Below are 19,598 nucleotides of genomic sequence, written 5' to 3'. Positions count from 1 at the left end.
TATTCAGTAAAATAAAATAACATCTTTACAAATTTAACAATTTATTAATTAAAATCAACACCAAACCCTATCTACATCGTCTGATATGCTCGGCAACAGAATTCAAGACAAAATAACATCTCTCCATATCGCTATTTGGTCGCGGACATTATTATGCGTTCATAGAGATTAACATAATTTCATTATTTAAGACGATTGAATACAAATTGTATCTTTTGTTTTGGTGATACCTAATATTTGAGCTAAAAAAATTGGCTAAAAGAAAAATATTGCTTTAGCCCGATGTGATTTGTTACCTTGTTCCCTGTACATAACCACGGTACATAACCAGCACTGGTAAAGGCCATATTATTTCCTAAATAAATTAGGTCCTGGTGATTCGCCGGCCGCTACCGCGGCGCGTTCGCTTCGGTCGCTCGGCTCGCGTTTTGTGGTCGCAATTGTACCTAGCACTCCTCGATTCGCTCGTCGTAGTTCCATATTTTCCGATACCTAAATTGACGGTAAAAGTAACTAATTACCTTATTAAAATCTGATTTAAATAGTAGATAATTTGCCCTTTCCAGTGCTGGTTATGTAAGAAAGATATGTACCGGGAAGAAGGTGATTTGTTCATGATGTGGCAACACTGATACCACAGATTGCACAATTAATGGCGTCGAGCATAGTTGTGAGTTGTGACCCAGCCGCATACATTAGTGCGAAAGGAATGTCGCTGATGCCGAAATGATTCGGTTCAACATTACCGGTTAAATTAAACAAGGTATCATGAAATAATCACCAAAACAAAATGTGTTCAATAAAATACATGACAGACAAAAAAATAAATTAACACTACTAGTACCAATAAGAAATACATTATAAAATGTACATAGAACAATTATGTATCAGGTCCAGGCTTATACTGAGAGTATGATACAGGTAAAAAACTCAAGGCAGGCCCATATCGCATATAATAATAACATGCTTATATAATCAAATTGACGTCACCAATTTTTGAGAAAAAAAACATTTATATACAATTTTTTTTACTTGTACTTACATTGACATCCAACTTACATATTTATATCAAATTTTACGTCAACCCGCACCAATGAAAGTGGGTTAAATTTGACCTTACCAATACGAAAAGTTTAATAAATAAACTTGTAAAAATAATAAAAGTTCCACATCAGTTGTACACATTAATACAAGCAAGAAGGGCATTTCTCAAGTTTTTCACTTATACTATCCCCGTATAATGTTCCACTAAACTATAAGCATGTCTATTCTGACATGACAAAGTGGATGAACAGATCGATAAACAAACGTTGCATTTTCTGTAGACACACGTCTGACATAAACTCAGTCAACAGTACGAGAACTATCGAGTCAATTGTTTTTAGTGGCACATATTAGTTGAAAATATTACTATTACATTTTGTCGGCTGACATTTGAATCACTCAACACAATTCACCGTTTTCGCTTCTCTTAGACGTCACTTTTGGATTGATTGGTTTAGGCCAACTCAACTTCGACAAACATAATTAGCACGTTGTCTACTACAGTTATTTGAGCACTGTCATATAAAAGTAGACATTATCTGCTAATAAATCCATATTTGTGATCATAGTTGTTCAAAACTAATGAAAGGCAGTGTCAATTCACAAGCTTGCTTATGTTAAAGTATTTGACATTATCATAATGCTGGTCAGAACTAGGTCTATTAATATTAGACCTTGATGTGATGTGAATAGTACACGTGAAAAACGCAACTGTCACTTTCATTTTTAATCTGATCGCGGTTTAACCCTTTAACCGCCATTGTCAAAAATTCTCATTTCGCCGCGGTCTTATAATTAATTAGTTTAGTATAGTTTCGGTGTAGGTGGCGATACGGGCACGTACGAACGAAAACGTATCTGGCGGTTAAAAGGTTAATAATAACTATAGAGACCCATTGAAACGGTGCGGAGCAGGGTTGTAGAATAGACCAATCACATTACAAAAGAATGAAAATAATTTGGCCTCTACCAGTTTTGGTTATGTAAGATGGTTACGTACGGGGAAAAGAGATATTTTCATAACTACCTATATAGAACTTGACAAATGCAGTTGTCAAATACCGCATAAAGGTCTCTAACCACTACACCGTGCCATGTCATGACCGTAATAGGAATGTGTCAGGAACGGAATGTCGGCGACACGGTTGGTTAGGATAAGCAACGTGCTAGTGGGCATACTGTCATACTTTTCAATACAAAGAATATATTTTTGCCTGACACGTTGTTATTATTACGGTCATGCTATGATACGATGTAATAGGTAGAGACCTTTAGTAATGCCGCCCGTCTCCGCTCCGCTAGATATCAATGAAAGAACGCCCTCTCGTTGTCGAGAGCCATAACTTATAAAGCTTAAAGCCGAGTTTAGACTTGCAAGAAATAAACTCGGCTTAACACTTATTGCAAGAGTTACGCTATTTGTTCGTTTTGTGTAAGACATACATTCTTATGTATGAAAGGAATGCACCTTCAAAAATGCAAGAAATATCACGGGCTTTAAATTAAATTGATAGAAAACAAACATGAATTGAACACAGTAACATTTCTGTTCTACAGGGGCTCATGTTACTAAAATAGAAATTATACGTAAGAAAGATATCGTGACAGTTTAAAATAAATGCAATAATATCTAGAGAGCGGATTTGAAGTAGCGATTACAAGTTAAATATTGATAAGACTATATATTTTTATCTAAAAGGTGCGTAATAAATAGGATCTATTGTGTTAGAGCTGTACAAAACTCTTTTGATTAGAATAAAATATTTTTCTTTACGTATAGTTTGTTGCAAGAATAACATTTATTGAATTTAATTATCTATAAGATTGCATTGCGGTAAGTAAGTAATAGGATAACTGTAAGACCAATAAGCAACATGATATCTAATAAATAAATGTATTTATCTATCAAACCAATCGCACGTCATATCCATATTAAACTTGTGATCGCTACTTCAAATCCGCTCTCTAATAATATCTTAAAAATGCAAGCAGAACGACAAAAATGGAGTAGGATTAAAACGATAGGGAAACTTTCACATTTTTAACGTAAAATGATTGAACATGGCCACAATTTCGTACGTAACATTCAGTTCCATTCATTCATTCATTTAATTTTAAGTTCAGTTTCTTTGTAGAAATTTACTAGTTTATTATATAGTCTTTCTTGTCTAAGAAATCACCTAGGTAAGTACCTATTCGTACAAAAACATATAGTTTAAGTTTTAACATAGGTAAGCTCATATTTCAGAAGACAAAAAAAAAAACAGTAGAAAACCAAGGGATTTTGTATTTTTAATGACACCAATAACCAATGAGATGGCAAGGGAAACTATTATTTTCGAGCAAGTATACATTGCATTCATAAAATAAGACTTAGAAATATATATTAAGAATTATTTATGCATTATCTAAACTATTGCTTTTCATTTTAATTATAGTAGAAATACATGTTTGAGGGAAAAGATTTACAGTAATTATTATATTAATAACATTTTACTATTCGACTAAGGATGTGTGCGGTAGCATTTATAATAATAGATCCACAATTGTATTATTTTAGAGTATTGAGATCATATTTAAGATATCAGGCGTACCGTATCGAACAAGAGTGTTCTAAGTAAGGACCTTCACTTCGGTGTGCCATGGACCGCGAGGTCCCATACAGGTGGTGCAAGATAATTCGGTGTAACGCGGCGGAAAAACAATATTCGAAATTGGTACAAATATGTGGACCCATCTTATCATTTAAGTATCCTCCATCATATAACAAATAATTACTTAAAGTTTTTTATGTATTAATGCTTACTAATTAATCTTTTTTCCTCAAACATCTTTGAGCCATCAATGGGAACGACCGAAACCGTGAAAACTTTGAAAAAATGTACCTTTAAAAAAGTATTAGGTATGAAAGTTTCATGGCGTTCCATTGAATGCATAATACAAAATTGCCTAATTAGAAAAATACCTTTCCACCGGTCTTACTCCGCCTCCTCCAATGATATAAATATTGTCATAGTCGGATTTGATTGTTCTTGTTTGAATTGACACAATTTATATTAACTTTTACTTTCTTAACACAGCAGTCTATCAATAAGTAGCAAAAGTAGTGGGAAATGGAAATTCTATACTTTTTAAACTGACCAGATGGCAGGTAGAGTCCGACTAGCGAATGTGGCAGCATAATAGCGGCTGATTAAAAAAATAGATTGGCAACACATTCCACAGGTAAAAACAACTATCAGTCACATATACGTAACAGGGGGCACACACATGAGTGCAAAAATTCGTAGTCTGTATAATGCTGTATAATTGAAACGAAAATGATAGAAAACAGACAGCATGGATTTTATTTTAAAAACATTGACCCTACACCCATGACCCTACAGACAAAATCTGATTCAAGAAATTCGAAGACAACAAATTAAATAAAATTAAATATGCGTTTATTTCAGGCCAGGAGCCCATAAATGTAGGTACGCCATGACACAAAATAATAATCAATCCAGTCCAAGCATTATTTGCCTCCATTTTTCTCATATTTGATTCATCATCATCACTATCACTTTCGTCAACACTGATATATATTAGTAATTATGTGTCCTTTAGTTTAAGCATGTTCGATATTGATTATTTTTTCGTGCGAATGTGAATGACACAGCTTTAAATTTGGCGCAGTTTAATTTAATTTACATTGCTGCTTCGCGGACTGATTTTTAGGGTTGCCAGAACGATTGCTCTACATTGCTATTGCCAAGACTCGCTGGCCAGACTCTAAGCGCAGACGAAGCCAAACAGTAGCTCACTGGGTCAGTATCAGCCTATTCACTCTTCAATTCTAATGTTATTTGAAACACATAGTATTGTCGACCAAGTACTTTACCATTTTTCATGAAAGTTCTGACGCCAGAACAAAAACAATGAGGCTGACTGTCACATTTACTTATAAGTGACAATAGCCTTTAATGTTAAAAGCCGTATGGCTTGGTTGTATATGACATTGCAACTTAGGGCGACAAAGGAATTTCTTGGTCAACTATACATCATTTTACAACCTTATGATACAATCTACTATTTCAAACTTAAAGCATTGACGACGGGAGTAGGCAGCGGGAATTCCATAATCCTACGTAGTGTCAAAAGTAGCGGATCACTTTCTGCTTTGTCGCGTTAACACATTCGTCAATCATGTGTGGCGTTTGTCACGTGGCTGTAAAGCGACAAGGTATCAGCGGCGCCTTAAGAATTCTATTCTCACGGGGTCGCCTATATCTTTAACGTGACGTCTCACGTCAGTAATGATAAGTAGGTATAGTTAAGTTTGTTTACATTAAATGAGAGATATTTAACTAACGCCCTAGATCTTCGATCTTAGCGTGTTATATATTCAGCCGTGTTGAATGTAAATGTATTCGTTCATTTCACAATTAAAGACTTTTATCCAGTGATGTTTTTTTTTTTTTAGAAACAACTAACAATAGTCCATAATCTTTCGGATATTCCACCTTAACCCTTATTAAGGCCCCATTTATTGGAGCATACTGCCACAGAATCAAAAGCAGCTATCGAATAACATACCTGACAAAGGATATTTTTAAAGCTAGTGGTATTTTCAATAATTACAATGGATATTGTAACTTATTAGTAAAACAATAAGGTTGAATTTCCAAGTCAATGCATGTGGTCGCTAAATCGCCTGTATCTTATTAAGGGTTAAGTAGCAGCACATGGCATGCAATTAACATTTACATATCTTTGCAATAGACTCAACGATATACAGTTGTCGTAAAGTTGTAATTATCCTACCGGTTCAGAATACTAAGATTTCAAAGTGTGTAAGAATGCGCATGTGTGCATTATTGGCAATACTGCTTTCGGTGCAAACCGGTTCCTATGGTAATTCCTCTTGTTTTTTCTAATCCTTTCGAGACAAATAAATTGTACAGCAAAGATAAAGCCAACTCCTGTCTTGAGTGCTCCATGATTTCACCTTACATATTTCATATCGGAATTCACAATAAAAAGAGTATTCAATTCATACCAGCGCAATACCAGCATTGGAATTAGTTTCTATTAAAGCGTATTATTGTAATTAAGTTGTACAAGTGTTTTATACAGCGAAGTGATTTGTGGCACTAATCAAGCATTTCCCAAAAATAGGACAAGTGCTTAAGCCATACCATAGCGTAATAATTTCCAATAGTGGGCACGTTTCATTGGCGTTTTTTTTTTAAAAGTGTACCTTTTCCTTTTTTGAAATTTTGGAAAAATATGGTTTTTCCTACTCAGAATCAAGAGCACAATCGATTCCGATCGTTTAAAAAAATGTCTCCACAATAAAAAAAAAAAGAAAGGGTACACTTTTTTTTTAAAACGCCCGTTTACCAAAACATCCATTTCCCTATGAGAAAAATTTCCCAAAACGCCAAAAGGTTACTTTTTTTAAATACCCTTACCCTTATCCTAAAGTATCCATTTACTAAAACGTCCACATTCCTATAACATCATGGATTTCATTAACATTGCATTTGGATATTATGAGAATGGATCTTCTAGTACTTAATTAGAACTGGAAACGTGTCTACTAGAATTTGGATGCTATGGGATACGGGCCTTCTGGGATTTGGATATCTCACGAAACGGGTATTCTAGGAATTGAATGTTGTAGAAAATGGATCTTCTAGGATTTTGATGTTTTAAGAAACGGATCTTTCGTGCCCAAACGATTATTACGCTACGATTATACTAAATAGTTTTTACCAAGACTTAAATTAAGATGTTCAATGGAACAATTCGGACTTAGAAAATAATTAAAAAAACTTCTACGTTTTGTAAGTCGCGAAATATTATTCAGGTTTTCCTTTAAGTTTGAACACAGATCAATATAAGGTAGTATTTTCCTTTTTGGTACAAATGTAACGAAATACGATAAACATTGTAGGTGCCAGCACGGTATAACAACTGTCGGTAAATGCAACTTTTTCTAGCACTCTCCCCATTCTTTTGACCTTATTAATCAGCCGGCAGACGTTCACTGTTGAACAAAGGCCACCGCTTTAGAACGCCATAATGAACGACAACTCGCCACTCGCATCCGGTTGCCTGCAACTCGCGCGATGACGTCACCTAGTGGGAGGCCTGCCAACGCAACGTCTTTCGGTTCTTGAACGCCATTCTTTTATTGTTGCGTTAGTGAAACAAAACGCACATAGAAACTGCAGTGTCAGAAGAACAGCTAATCTTAAACTGCTCTTAGACTAGCATTTGATTTCTTACAGATTCGTCACTAACTAGGACTGAACTGGTCAATGCCAGGTCCTCAGCACACAATACCTGAATTGAATTGTCATCTTTCCATCTCAGCCGAATACCTATATGGACCACAGTGCAAACTAGTTCGCATCTCAATATAGACCACAGTCCAGTGGTATGTGGTCCACAATCCTAACACTTCTACAATGTCACTTACGAGTTCCTTAACCTCTTCACCGAGTCATCCAGTCGTGACAGTCAATGGAATGCCTCACACGCCACGGTCATCTATACATGACCAACATTCAACTCGAAATTAATCCTTCTGCAGTGGAATTAAAAATCAAGTTGATTTGTCGCTCGTTTTTCTGTGGCGTTCAGAGCACGTCACTTCGTTTGTTTTGTGGCGGTTAATATTATAAATTCACTAATCGAAGCACTGTGGATCATTTAAGAATGTGCACGAGTTAACACTGTGGATCTTATAGGAATATGAACAAGATAGGAAATAGACGGAATCAGAAGGTGGCGGAATTCAAAGTCCACTGTTATAGTTATGTTCGTCCACCGGTTAGAAAAACTGCATTTATCGACAGTAATATTACCTCGTGCTGGCACCGAGCGATGTGATGGAGGAGTCTAACCGCGCGCACGCCGGCGGCCGGGGGCCAATCATTGGCAGAGCATGCTCAGGAAAGAGTTGGCGTAAGCCATAGGTTTCACGTCCGGATGAGGCTGGAATAAAATAAATTACATTTTTAATACAAATCACTGATGTAGGTCGAACGGCGTCTAAGCAAAGTGGGACTGGGCTGGCCATGTTTGCCGCATGCCGGACGAGTTGTGGGCCAAGATAAGCACCGAGTAGACAACCAATTCGAAAAGGCGACCTGGCAGACCTAGAAGGCGATGGCGGAATAAACTGGACACTTCTTAAAGGACTGGCCCTTGTATGCAGAGGACAGAGACCAGTGGAAGTATCGGGGGAGGCCTTTTCTCCCGACCCGACCCTTGTATGCTAGCCATGCAGAATCATAAAATTCTATGAAGGGCCTAGCGATTTGCGGGCGAGTTGAAAGCGAGGCGAGCGCGCAGCTAGTTCACTGCGAGCGCGTAACGATTTCGCCGTGAGCGCGCAACGATCTCCGCAAGCGCCGAACGAGGTCGCTGCGAGCCCGCAGCGAGTTAGCTGCGAATAGCGCCAAAATCGCCATATTGTAGACTCTCGTACAATAATAATAGGGTATCTTCGGGGCTATACGCAGCTAACTCGCTGCGCGCTCGCAACGACACCGTTGCGCGCTCGTGGCGGTATCGTTGCGCGTTCGCGGCGAAATCGTTACGCGCTCGCAGCGAACTCGCTGCGTGTCCGCTTCGCTTTCAACTCGCCCGCAAATCGCTAGTGTGATAAGGCCGTAAGTGCCAAAATTTCATACCTATAGACTTAATCATACGATTCGACTGCACTGTCTCGTGTGTGGCGTAAACTCTTATGCCACACACACGCTACTGTCCATCGTAACGATCTTCATTTCAGTTCCAATGGCGACCGACGACGCAATAGGGGTTGTGGGTTTAATTATAACCCTAATTCATCCATTCCGATTTATCCATTGTTATTTTGATACTGTTCCGTTCGACGGTAAAGTTTTAATAAAAAAAAACGTACAAAACTGTAGTTTTCGCACACACACGATGCGACAAACGGTACCGGTCGAACAGTGCAGTCTAATCGTCCGGATTTTTCGTTGTGTCTGTGCCCTATAATATAAGTAGGATTATCAAAATAACCCGTGTAGTGTCTGGTCAGAATAGCACCTCTCCATTTCTTCCGTGGATATCGATCGTAAGAGGCGACAGGCTAGCAACCTGTCACTATTGTACCGTTTTTGCCAAACTTAAAACCCAAAATTGCTAAAAGTGGCTCCGAAGCGGTAACGTTTCGTGTGCTCTGCCTACCCCATTTGGGAATACAGGCGTGATGTTTGTGTGTTTTAAAATAAATATTGTTTGCATAATATGACTCACCACAGCCTCGTAGGTGGTGAAGTTGGGTTCAAGGTCTTTGCCGTTCATTGTGATGAAAGCTCCCAGGTTACCCATTGTATCACTGCAAAGAAAGAAAAAAATAATTAGCTTCTTCAACGTGTAAACGTGTACTGCATAAAGTTCAAAACAAAACTAAAGAATACATATGCCACTAGAAATCAGAATCAGTAACGCCACGTATTAAAAAAATGCCAACTCATACCAAATTATTAAAATATGATACGCGGGTCAACGGCATAATTAAAGATTGAACTTCCAAATGACAATGTTTTTCATTTTTTTTTTAAGTTGATTAGGATATTTTTATGATTTTTTGTATCTGACCACGCTTCTACACCGTTAACAATAGTTTCTTTGATAATTTTTATGGCAAAACGTTTCGTCACTTATTAAAAAAAACTCGTACTTACCTCAAAATAGACAATTTTTCTGAGTGAACTTTACGAACATTATGTCAAAGTTCAATTTTGTTGAAATATTGATTTTAGACGGTGACACTCTTTCCCGGCCCGGATAACACCGGCTCTGTTTTTTGTGTACACGCCCATAGAAACTGGCAGGTGCTTCTATGGGCGTGTACACGAAAAACAGTGTCGGTATTTCCATCCCGGGAAAGAGTGTCACCCATTTTAGATACGAGATTTTTTCAAAGTAGTGACGGTTTGCCGGGTCAGCTAGTAATCTATAAATGACCGTAAAATACTGGTATTTACCAACGCTTACGGTAAAATTGCGAAGGAGAGCAGTGCGCGTTTTACAGCAGCCACTGCGGCGTGTAGGTACTCCAAGAGGATGGACTACGAATTAACCCGAAACACGAGCTAAACCCGATTCAAGATATGATCCGGTTTTATTTTTAACTGACCAGTAATTAGGTGCGGAGAACACGGTGATGCACTTTCCGTCGTGCGCCAACTCGTACCCGTCGTTCTTGACTTCGTGACTGCGGATGACGTAGTCCAGTCCGTTCCGTTGGAGGAAGTTGGCGGTGACGTCGGGCCCGAACTGGCAGCCCACGCCGCGTTTCGACGGCGCTCGGCCCATCATCGGCTGAGGATCCGACCAGAGCAACTCGCACATTATACCTGGGGGAGGAAAATCTTGTTAGTTAAACCGATGTACTTACGGGAATGTTAAGCCACCTACGACTCTCATAATACGCTAGAACCCTATGAAAGGAAGAAAGAAAAAAAAATCGTGACATTTTTCAGGTTTAAAAAACCGGCCAAGAGCGTGTCGGACACGCCCAAGACAGAGTTCCGTAGCCCTGTACGAAAAAATCATGTAATATTTTTCTAAGGATTTCGTATTTTAGGTATATTTTATAGGCTGCTATTTATTCATAAACTACTAATAATTCTCATGCAATCTTAGCCGTTATAATTTTCCTTGTAAATTTAATATATTTACTACCATGCAGATTTTTTTTAAAAGTTTCCACCCAACAGTTTAGATTTTAGAGGGGGAGGGACGCTCGATTTTAATGAAAATTTTGCACTTTCGGTTAGTAGAGAAAAAAAAAAATATATTTTTAATATTGCACTCTTGCTCACATGTCTCAAACGAGAGAGAGGCAAATATGATTTAAGGTTTTAGTTCCGCGCCGTCTATTCTATACCTACCTTGATGATCACCTTGATATTTGAGTAGGTAGATACAATAATATTATGAAAAGACCATTTTGTACATTAAAGTCAAACTTGTCACGTCTTTTCAGTTAGCCGTGCCAGTGAACTGTTTTTAAATTTAATTAGCGCAATAAGATAAATCTTATTTGCCCATTCAATTTTTATGTTATTTAAAAGTAGTGTGGATCTTGGGATGAAGTAATTTCAAGGTGAACATTTACAGTCAGATTCGACTGAAGAAGTTGAAATATAAAATGAAAACTATGGTCTTCCAAAATAACCTATTGTTACAAATGGTACCATCAGCCAAATAAGTGGTCTATCAATTTTTAAACAAGTTCCTATCAAATAGATGTCATCGCTAAAGTCAAACTTTCAAGTTGACAGACACGTCTATTGGCATTATTGTTTTGTGACATGCAAACGATTATCAACTTTAGGGTGGTAGACCACATATTTGGCTGATGGTACCAATTGGTGACAATGGGACCTACTTGGAAGTATTTCCGTTCCAAGAAAAAAAAAATGGAAATTGGTTCATAAATGACAGAGCTTGAGGAAGCAAACATAAAAAAAAAAATCAGCAGAACTGGTAACCTCGTCCATGAACTATTTAATAAACAATAACTTTGCTCACCCGCGACCTTACGATGCCTGACTCTATGCAGCAAATGTGTGTTCATGCTGTAAGAACTATCCGCACTACAATACGCTGACCAATTTCGAACTAAACCAGAGTTCAGGATGAACGGTTGTTTTTTTTTTTAATTCAATTGGATGGAAAACGAGCAAGTGGGTCTCTTGATGGTAAGAGATCATCACCGCCCATAGACACCTGCAACACCAGGGGGATTGCAGATGCGTTGCCAACCTAGAGGCCAAAGATGGGATACCTCAAGTGCTAGTAATTGGTTGTGTTGTTCTGATGATGATTATAAGATCACGGGTGAGCAAAGTAATTGTTTAGAGTTCATATAGAACTTCGCAAACTAACATCTGATTCAATAAATGAATCTCCTTCTTTTTCTGAAGTAGGTTAAAAAGAATGACCCTTTAGCTTTGTCTCTTACCATCTTCCGGTGGTTGCTTGTTCCTATCCACCTTCCTAATGTCATCCAGCGTGATGTCATCCTTCGAGAACAATCCCCCGTGCATGACTAGCACTCGGCTGTTGATACAGTGCGCTAGCGGAAGCCAGTTGTACACCTCGGTGAAGAGATCTGCCATCTGAGCGGTGTATTTAGAGGTGACCTCTCCTCTGAAGCCATACATGCGGTTCATGTCGAGGGTCTCGTGGTTTCCTGGAAGGTAAGATGATTTGTTTTTTAAATCCATGTGTTGTTTGTTGGGTGAATCAACTTTTCAGTGTTTTTATTGTCTTGTAACTCAGGAGAAATCAGTGATACACTTTGTTAGAAAAATGGTTGCAATTTATACTATTTAGCATGCTTAGCAGATGAGCGATGAAGTCATTGCCTTAAATCTGGCACAACTAACTTTTACTAGGGATAATTTGACTAAGGATAGCCGTGAGAGGTATTTGAGTGATACAAACTGAGACATGGATGCACAGAAAAACCAGAACAAATCTCCTCAGCAATCCGTGCTGCGTGCTTAACATGCACGCACGGATATGATATTCACTGCACCATGAACAGGTCGGGGGTTACAGATTTAAGGCAATGACATCACTCACAAGCTGCTAAATAGTTTAAATTGCAACCATTTTTCTAACAAAGTTTATCTACTGATGTCTGCTGCGTTACGGGACAAGAAAAACACTGAAAAGTTTACTTAGTTAGTTTACTGCTATAACCCCTACACACGCACGCACGCAGCACTGATTGCTGAGGGCCTGGGTTTGATTCTCAGTGCTGGTCTCTTTTCTGGTTTTTCTGTGCATCCATGTCTCAGTTAGTATTTTCGATATGGTTTCACGGGATACCCGTAAAAGTAACGAATTTGGAGTTGAAATAAAAAAATACAAAAGACTCCAAAAAACCAATCAGTGAATATTATTTTGAGTTGTCCAGTATCGGAAGATGCAGTACGAATTTACAGGTTCATCAAGCAGCTTGATATCAAAATTCATGTTCTATGACCACTGGAAGTACCCTATAGGTATTGATTCCCTCGTAATTTGTACGGAAACACCTTTTCTAATGATTGTAAAAGTAGCAATAGGTGATGCTGCGCAGGCGACTGTGACCTTACGCAGAGAGATTATAGTTAAATATAGATCACTCAACAAAAAGTTGGATAACCCTCGACTTTGTCACTTCAAAGTTCAATATCTCAAAAACGGCTGGATAGATTTTGATGAAACATGTCTAAGAACCATTGCTAGAAACCCTGCTTTCAAATTCAAATCGGTCCACCCGTTTAAGAGCTACGGTGCCACAGACAGACACACATAGCGGTCAAACTTATAACACCCCTCTTTTTGCGTCGGGGGTTAAAAACACTTACCTCTTGACATGAAAAAGTGATTAGGGAACAATAGTTTGAAGCTAAACAGGGTGAAGATGCACTCCACACTGAAAGACCCTCGATCCACAAAGTCTCCATTGAATAGGTATGGGTTGGTTTCCGAAGGCAATCCATTGAGGGCAAATATGTTCATCAAGTCATAGTACTGTCCGTGGATGTCTCCGCAGACTGTGAACTTCTTGTCATCTGCTACTTTGATGTCTACTAGTGAGGGTTGCTTTTGAAGATATGCTTTGACATCAATCAGAATCTGGAAAGAACATTAAGAAATAATAAAAAAATAAGACTCGTAGTACTTGCTTCTTGAAGCTCAGTGGGACTACGTTCATAATTTAATTGGAACCGTTCTGATCGTTATTTGTCGTTATTGAAGACTTTTTGCGAGAGTTGCGAACAACCGTGAATGCAAGTGTCGAGTTGTCATTCATTGTGGGGTTAATGAAGAGGCAGCAGCGGACGTCTTACTAAATTCAGATAACAAAAGCGAAAAAAATGTGTAATAAGTTTAAAGTGAAAAAAGCTTATATTAAAAATGAGGTATCTACCTCAAATGAACCAATTGTTACCTTATAAGCATATTTCTTGTGTAATTTTTTCTGTTGCTTGTAAAATTCCATCAGTTCGGTGACAAATTTGAGGGTCACTTTACCATCTTCCAGCCCTGGGCCCTCATATTCATCTTCAATAGCTGAAGACAAAATAAAAATATAAAAAAAATAACCAAAATAACAGGTAAAGGTAAATAAAAGAAAGCTGGGATAGTTGTTGGCCAACTGGTATTACCACACAAAGACACAACACCTTTGAGCTTTTCTTGTTTTTTTTTTTTTAATCTAGTATTTTAATGAGGCTTTAGTTACAAATGTGACTATGTCAGCCTCATGGGCAGCCTCAGTTATCACACTACAAATTTTATGCTCTCCCTTGCACCAAAGCCACGTCTCTGGATGCAAAGGCCTGTCTAATCAACCTGTTAATCAGCATCGCTTCTTCTGAAAGCAGTTGACTTAGAATTACATTTACACCTCCATTGAACAAGCCCATACCATCCAAATACCTGTCTCTGATGCCCTTATTCTGATCACATTCCAAAAGAAAATGAATAAGGTCTTCAGTCTTATTACAACCTATACACAAAGGTGATTCTACAAGCTTTTCTTTATACAATATAGGATAATAAATAATACACAGATATTCTGACCGAGCCTTCAACTGGTACACAGACAGAAGTCAACTCTATACTTGACCATTAGGCTGCATTTCCACCAGAGATGTGCGAGGATATGTTGGGGGGAATGTGTTTGTCATGAACTAATAGAAACACCTATCCTCGCTCAGCGCATCACTGGTGGAAACAGCTTGGCGGACGGAGCGAGTATAGCCACTTGACAGTCCGGAGCGCGCGACCAATATGCCTCAAACCGTCAAGGTTTTTTATCGACGGACGAAACGCGCAATGTGTCCACAATTTTTTTACTACAAGGTTTTGAATAAAGAAGAAATACTGAGACGTAAATTAATGTTTACTCATTCAAATACTATTTATAAAAAAATAGCATGTAATTTATGATTTATTCACAAAATCAAGGTTAAACTTTACGACACTAAAGTATCCATGGACGGTTTGAAGCATTTTGGTTTTGGATACCATGGTATCTTTGGACTGTCAAGTGGATAGGTAAATGAAGCATTACTAGTGAGTTTTTTAATGAAGTGGATGTTTTTTAAGAACTTACTCATTGACTCCAGGTTGATGGAGTCAGCGATGTTCACTTCTTTCTTATCAACAGAGATAGCCTTTTCAAAAGCTATCTTCTTGACAATTTTGTTGCACTCGTTGAATTTCATTTTTGCATCTTGGTCGTTTGGTCTCACTTTGGTTACCTGCAAATGTAAATATTTTGTTGTAAATATAAAAAGGAAAAAATAATATTGTACTTTAGTTGTAGGAACGAAGTCTGGTTTTCCTGATTGTGTTTGAGATTATAATATTTTGACTGACAATATTGTTGCTATGCAGTGCTGGATTAGCCCATAAGCAAATTAAGCAATAGGGATGTTGACTCCACCAATCAACTGACATACTTTTTATGAGCTGTCCAAACACAACTCTCCCATAGTTTGAAAGAGAAATAGCTATATAACTATTTATTTGTTTTAAAGAAACAAAAAATCTAATTTTGCAGTTAATCCAAAATTAATCTGGTTTTCAGGGCTAAAATAAAGTGTTTTTTTACTGAAGTTGTTTCTTTAGAATTATTTTTTAATGCTGTCAGCATCCCTATTGCCCTAAGGCATCACGTCACCATAAACAGCACCAAAAAAATTTGCAATCACAAAAGGCTGATTCCGGCTACTTAAGGATAGGTGTGGATTGCTTAGGGCATCAAATAGTCTTAATCCGGCACTGTTGCTATGCCGATATAATTAAATCATGCTTTTCTCTTTTTTAGTGTATGTGTCTGTGAATAACTGACTGTACACAACTTACAACAAGCCTGCATAAATATCTGATACAACACTATTTCTAGGGTCAGAAGGACATGTCAGATATTTTTGCACACTCCACTGTGGCAGATATTAATGCCGGTGATGGTACCAGCAGTTGCAGACTAAGCCTGTTTGGGGCCTGGGGTGGCAAAGCTGAATGAGGCCCCCTCCAGATGTAAGTAGGTAATAAGCATATTTTTAGCTTTGTTTAGGATTTGATCACAGAACTTGCGGATATTTGGTGCCTCACAGAGTGAGACGCTGCTATTGTCCTACTGCTAGTCCATCACTGTGTACCAGCCTTATGCAAGTATAGTGAAGTAAATTGGCTTCTGTACTTCTTATTTAAGAGTTACACTCATTTTGGTGTAGCCGATGAATGGCTCCCCACCTCTCTACTCAAGGCTGCTCTTTAACCTCCTTATACAACATGTCAAATGCCTTCTCCTTTATTTGCTTTGCATACTCAATCCTCTGCCTCCCTCTTTTTCGCTTCCCTTCCAGTTTTCCTTCTAAGATGACGTTTATGAACTGATTATGTTGTATAAGACTACTACACTACTTACTGGCTACTGTACTTACATATTCAAAGTCCTTAAGTGCTAGTTTGTACTTCCCGAGGGACATGTGAGCTGCCGCTCGTCTGTAATAAGCCTTTGTGTACCCACGATCCAGCTCGATTGCTTTCGAAGCGTCTCCCAAAGCATAACCAAAGTTCTCCAACCGCAAGTTAGATATACTTCTATTACCGTAATACACCGCATGATTAGGATTTTTTTCTATCGCCTTTGTATACAGTTCGATTGCCGAATTGTAGTTTTGCTCTGAAATTGAGGTTATGACGATCAATTTTTATTCTATTCTTGACACGATCAATATTGGAACGTCATAAAAATTTAAGTTCAAATGTATTATATGATCTTGAATGGTTATTACGCTAATACTTACTTTTAAAGTATTCGTTTGCTTCGTTTTTCAGTTTTTCGGCCGCCTCGATATCCTCCTTGGACACGGGTCCAGTTGTTTCCTCGTTACTAGCCATTGTTTTACGTCGTAAGAATAAAATTAAAGCTTTTGAGAGTGACTTAGCGCTTAATCATATGAAAAATGTGATTTTCTCACATACATTTACATGCTTTCCGCACTTCAAGAAAAAGTGATTATTGCTGAATGAATGATTTTTTATTTATGAATGAACGAAAGAGTGGTACCTACCATGCCATAATTGCGCTAGGGAGACGAAAATATCAAAATATCGATATCTTAGGTTTACAAGGTAGCTTTCGCACGTGACTCATAAATAATCAAAGAAATATTTGATAACAAAGTAATTAGTATTCACTTCATTGTAAACTAGAACAGACATTAGCTTTTATTAGGAAGATTTTTCTATAACTCCAGTAGCATTTCCATTATTCAGTCCGAAAGATGAAAATCCATCGACATGTAAAACAGCATTCTTCTGTCTTGTGCCCATCTCACCTCACCCCTAGTGCTTACAATGTTGCCACCAAAACAAAAATATGAGCTGTCAGTTTTATAAATGACTGCGTTCATAGGACAAAGAAAAACAAAAATGCGCAGCATTCAGTGAATATTTTTTTTGTTAAACTTTATTTCTTAAAAAATGTAATATGTGTGATCCGTTTTTTTTGAAACTGGTTCACGATTAATGCAAAAAATATTGCATTGTAGCTGGCTTTTTTCACAAGTTTTTGCAAGCTTTTATTTAGTTTCACCTGTCCCGTTGTCTGCCTGTCTGTCTGTAATCAAATCTTACAAGTTAAATTTGACCAACTTCCAGTAGTCAGATTGACTTGAAATTTGGAATACTTATGTAAATCGCGTGACAATATAATAATTTTGTAGTGACATCCTGGTAGTCCAGCCAGGATCGTCTCCGCAGGACGGAACTCTTCAACGGTTAATAGCAACGACTTGAAATTTGGTATGCAAATGTAGTTTGGGTGACAATACAAGTACAGTCAGCAAAAAAGCTTGAGGTTGAGGTTAAGCTTGAGGTTCTTGTATAAAAATGTTTTTTTTTATGGTTAGATTATTATTCAGTTAGCTGCCCGTACCTAATCAAATCTTGCAAGTTAAATTGGAGCCACTTTACCGATTGAGCTGGAATTTGATGTGTACACGTAGATACAATAACAATGCATTTAAAGTATCTTATATAGGTACCATTTAAATGAAGCTTACATTCAAATATAATGTATGTATTTTTTTTCCATAAACTTATTTAAGTGTACCTAGGTACTTTTGTTTATATGAACTGGACAGGGCAATATTTGTAGTTGGATGGTCGTAAGTAATTGTAATAATAGGTAGGTACTCTTAAGTTATCTGTTTTCTTTTTTTATTCGACTGGATGGCAAACAAGCAAGTGGGTCTCCTGATGGTAAAAGATCACCACCGCCCATAAACATCTGCAACACCAGGGGTATTGCAGATGCGTTGCCCACCTAGAGGCCTAAGATGGGATACCTCAAGTGCCTGTGTGTGAGTATTATTTTTTTATTGCTTTGCTCGTAAACAGTATCCTAAACCTAAACGTTGGTGCAAGAATAACGACCTTGTGCGCAGAACAAGAGTTCAATGTTGCTTGATGCTGCGTGGTGATTTTGCTAATGAAAATTACGTAGGCGATCGCATGAGTCAGTGCCAACATTAAAAGCGCCGTGCGCTGCGTACCTACTGTTGCTATTATCTATTCTGTCATACAGCGTTGCACGCTCTTATTTGGTTATTAGAGTGATCTTATAGAACCACTTAAGGTATCGCCAATTTTGGAACAATTATTTTTCGTAAAGAAATGCCAATGTCGTGACACATCCATCAGTTCTTTAGGTGATTTGGCCGTCGACCAGCAAAAAGGGAGGTACCCTATCACTCCAAATGGTGCAAAGTAGTTTAAGCTATCCAACGTGGAAATGCCGCGAGCGTTATGCATTTTGGGCAATGGCGAGGCGTTTATTTGACTAGGTTAAGTTTTCATTGTTTATGACAATTAATTGGAAAATCAATTATATTTAAATAATTTTGTATTATAATCGAAGGTAAGCCAAAATTAAGCAATGATTTAATTTTTCTTTAGTCAAGCAAAATAATGAAATATCAAGTAAAATATTAAAAAAAAATCGCACCTTTTAATTTTTAGTAAAAAAAGTCTCATGTCACTCCTATACGTCTCTACAAAAAAGTAAGTAATTTTTCAACATGGTCAATGACTACGTTGATCTGAGGCCCGTCATCGTTAATAGGTAGCAAGGCCAGGTAGAAACAACTTTGAGGAGGAGGCAAGACGAGGCTGCAGCTGGGCTGGGCAGCATTCGGAGAATTACGTCGAGGAATTCATACCGCAATCTCTGACAACGAAAGTTTTCAACCAGTGCGTCCTACCCGTCATGATAATATATACGGAGCTGAAACGTGAACACTCACAGTACAGCTAATCCACCAGTTGAAGGTAGGTCAGCGAGCTATGAAACGACCTATGCTCGGAGTTACTCTGAAGGATAAAATCCGCAACGAGACTATCCGACATAGAACTAAGGTCGTGACATAGCTCAGAGAATCACCAAGTTAAAGTGGCAGTGGGCTGGTCATATCGGTCGAAGAACCGACAGCCGCTGGAGTAAA

The 19,598-nt window shown here is 37.9% G+C and overlaps 1 protein-coding gene across 1 annotated transcript; it reads right to left on the bottom strand.

The window, feature by feature from the left end:
* Positions 1-24: 24 nt before the first annotated feature.
* Positions 25-17,173, bottom strand: PpD3 (protein phosphatase D3). The gene is made up of 9 exons (XM_074094097.1): positions 16,899-17,173; positions 16,533-16,774; positions 15,197-15,344; positions 14,027-14,148; positions 13,440-13,710; positions 12,041-12,271; positions 10,208-10,427; positions 9,322-9,403; positions 25-8,028 (listed from the first exon to the last, which is right to left on the bottom strand). Exons 1-9 carry the CDS (start codon positions 16,990-16,992, stop codon positions 7,966-7,968), a joined length of 1,473 nt encoding a protein of 490 aa, XP_073950198.1. The 5' UTR covers positions 16,993-17,173; the 3' UTR covers positions 25-7,965.
* Between the last annotated feature and the right edge of the window lie 2,425 nt (positions 17,174-19,598).

Source organism: Choristoneura fumiferana, chromosome 11 (genome assembly GCF_025370935.1).
Source record: "Choristoneura fumiferana chromosome 11, NRCan_CFum_1, whole genome shotgun sequence".
Taxonomy (NCBI): Eukaryota; Metazoa; Arthropoda; class Insecta; order Lepidoptera; family Tortricidae; genus Choristoneura; species Choristoneura fumiferana.
Note: the sequence above shows the minus strand (reverse complement) of the source record. Positions and strands in the feature narration are given on the sequence as shown.

Coding starts and splice junctions, on each gene's coding strand:
- PpD3 (XM_074094097.1), bottom strand. CDS start 16,992: ATGGCTAGTAACGAGGAAACAACTGGACCCGTGTCCAAGGAGGATATC. Junction 13,711..14,026: donor ACAAGAAATATGCTTATAAG/GTAACAATTGGT, acceptor TGTTCTTTCCAG/ATTCTGATTGATGTCAAAGC. Junction 12,272..13,439: donor TCACTTTTTCATGTCAAGAG/GTAAGTGTTTTT, acceptor CTTACCTTCCAG/GAAACCACGAGACCCTCGAC.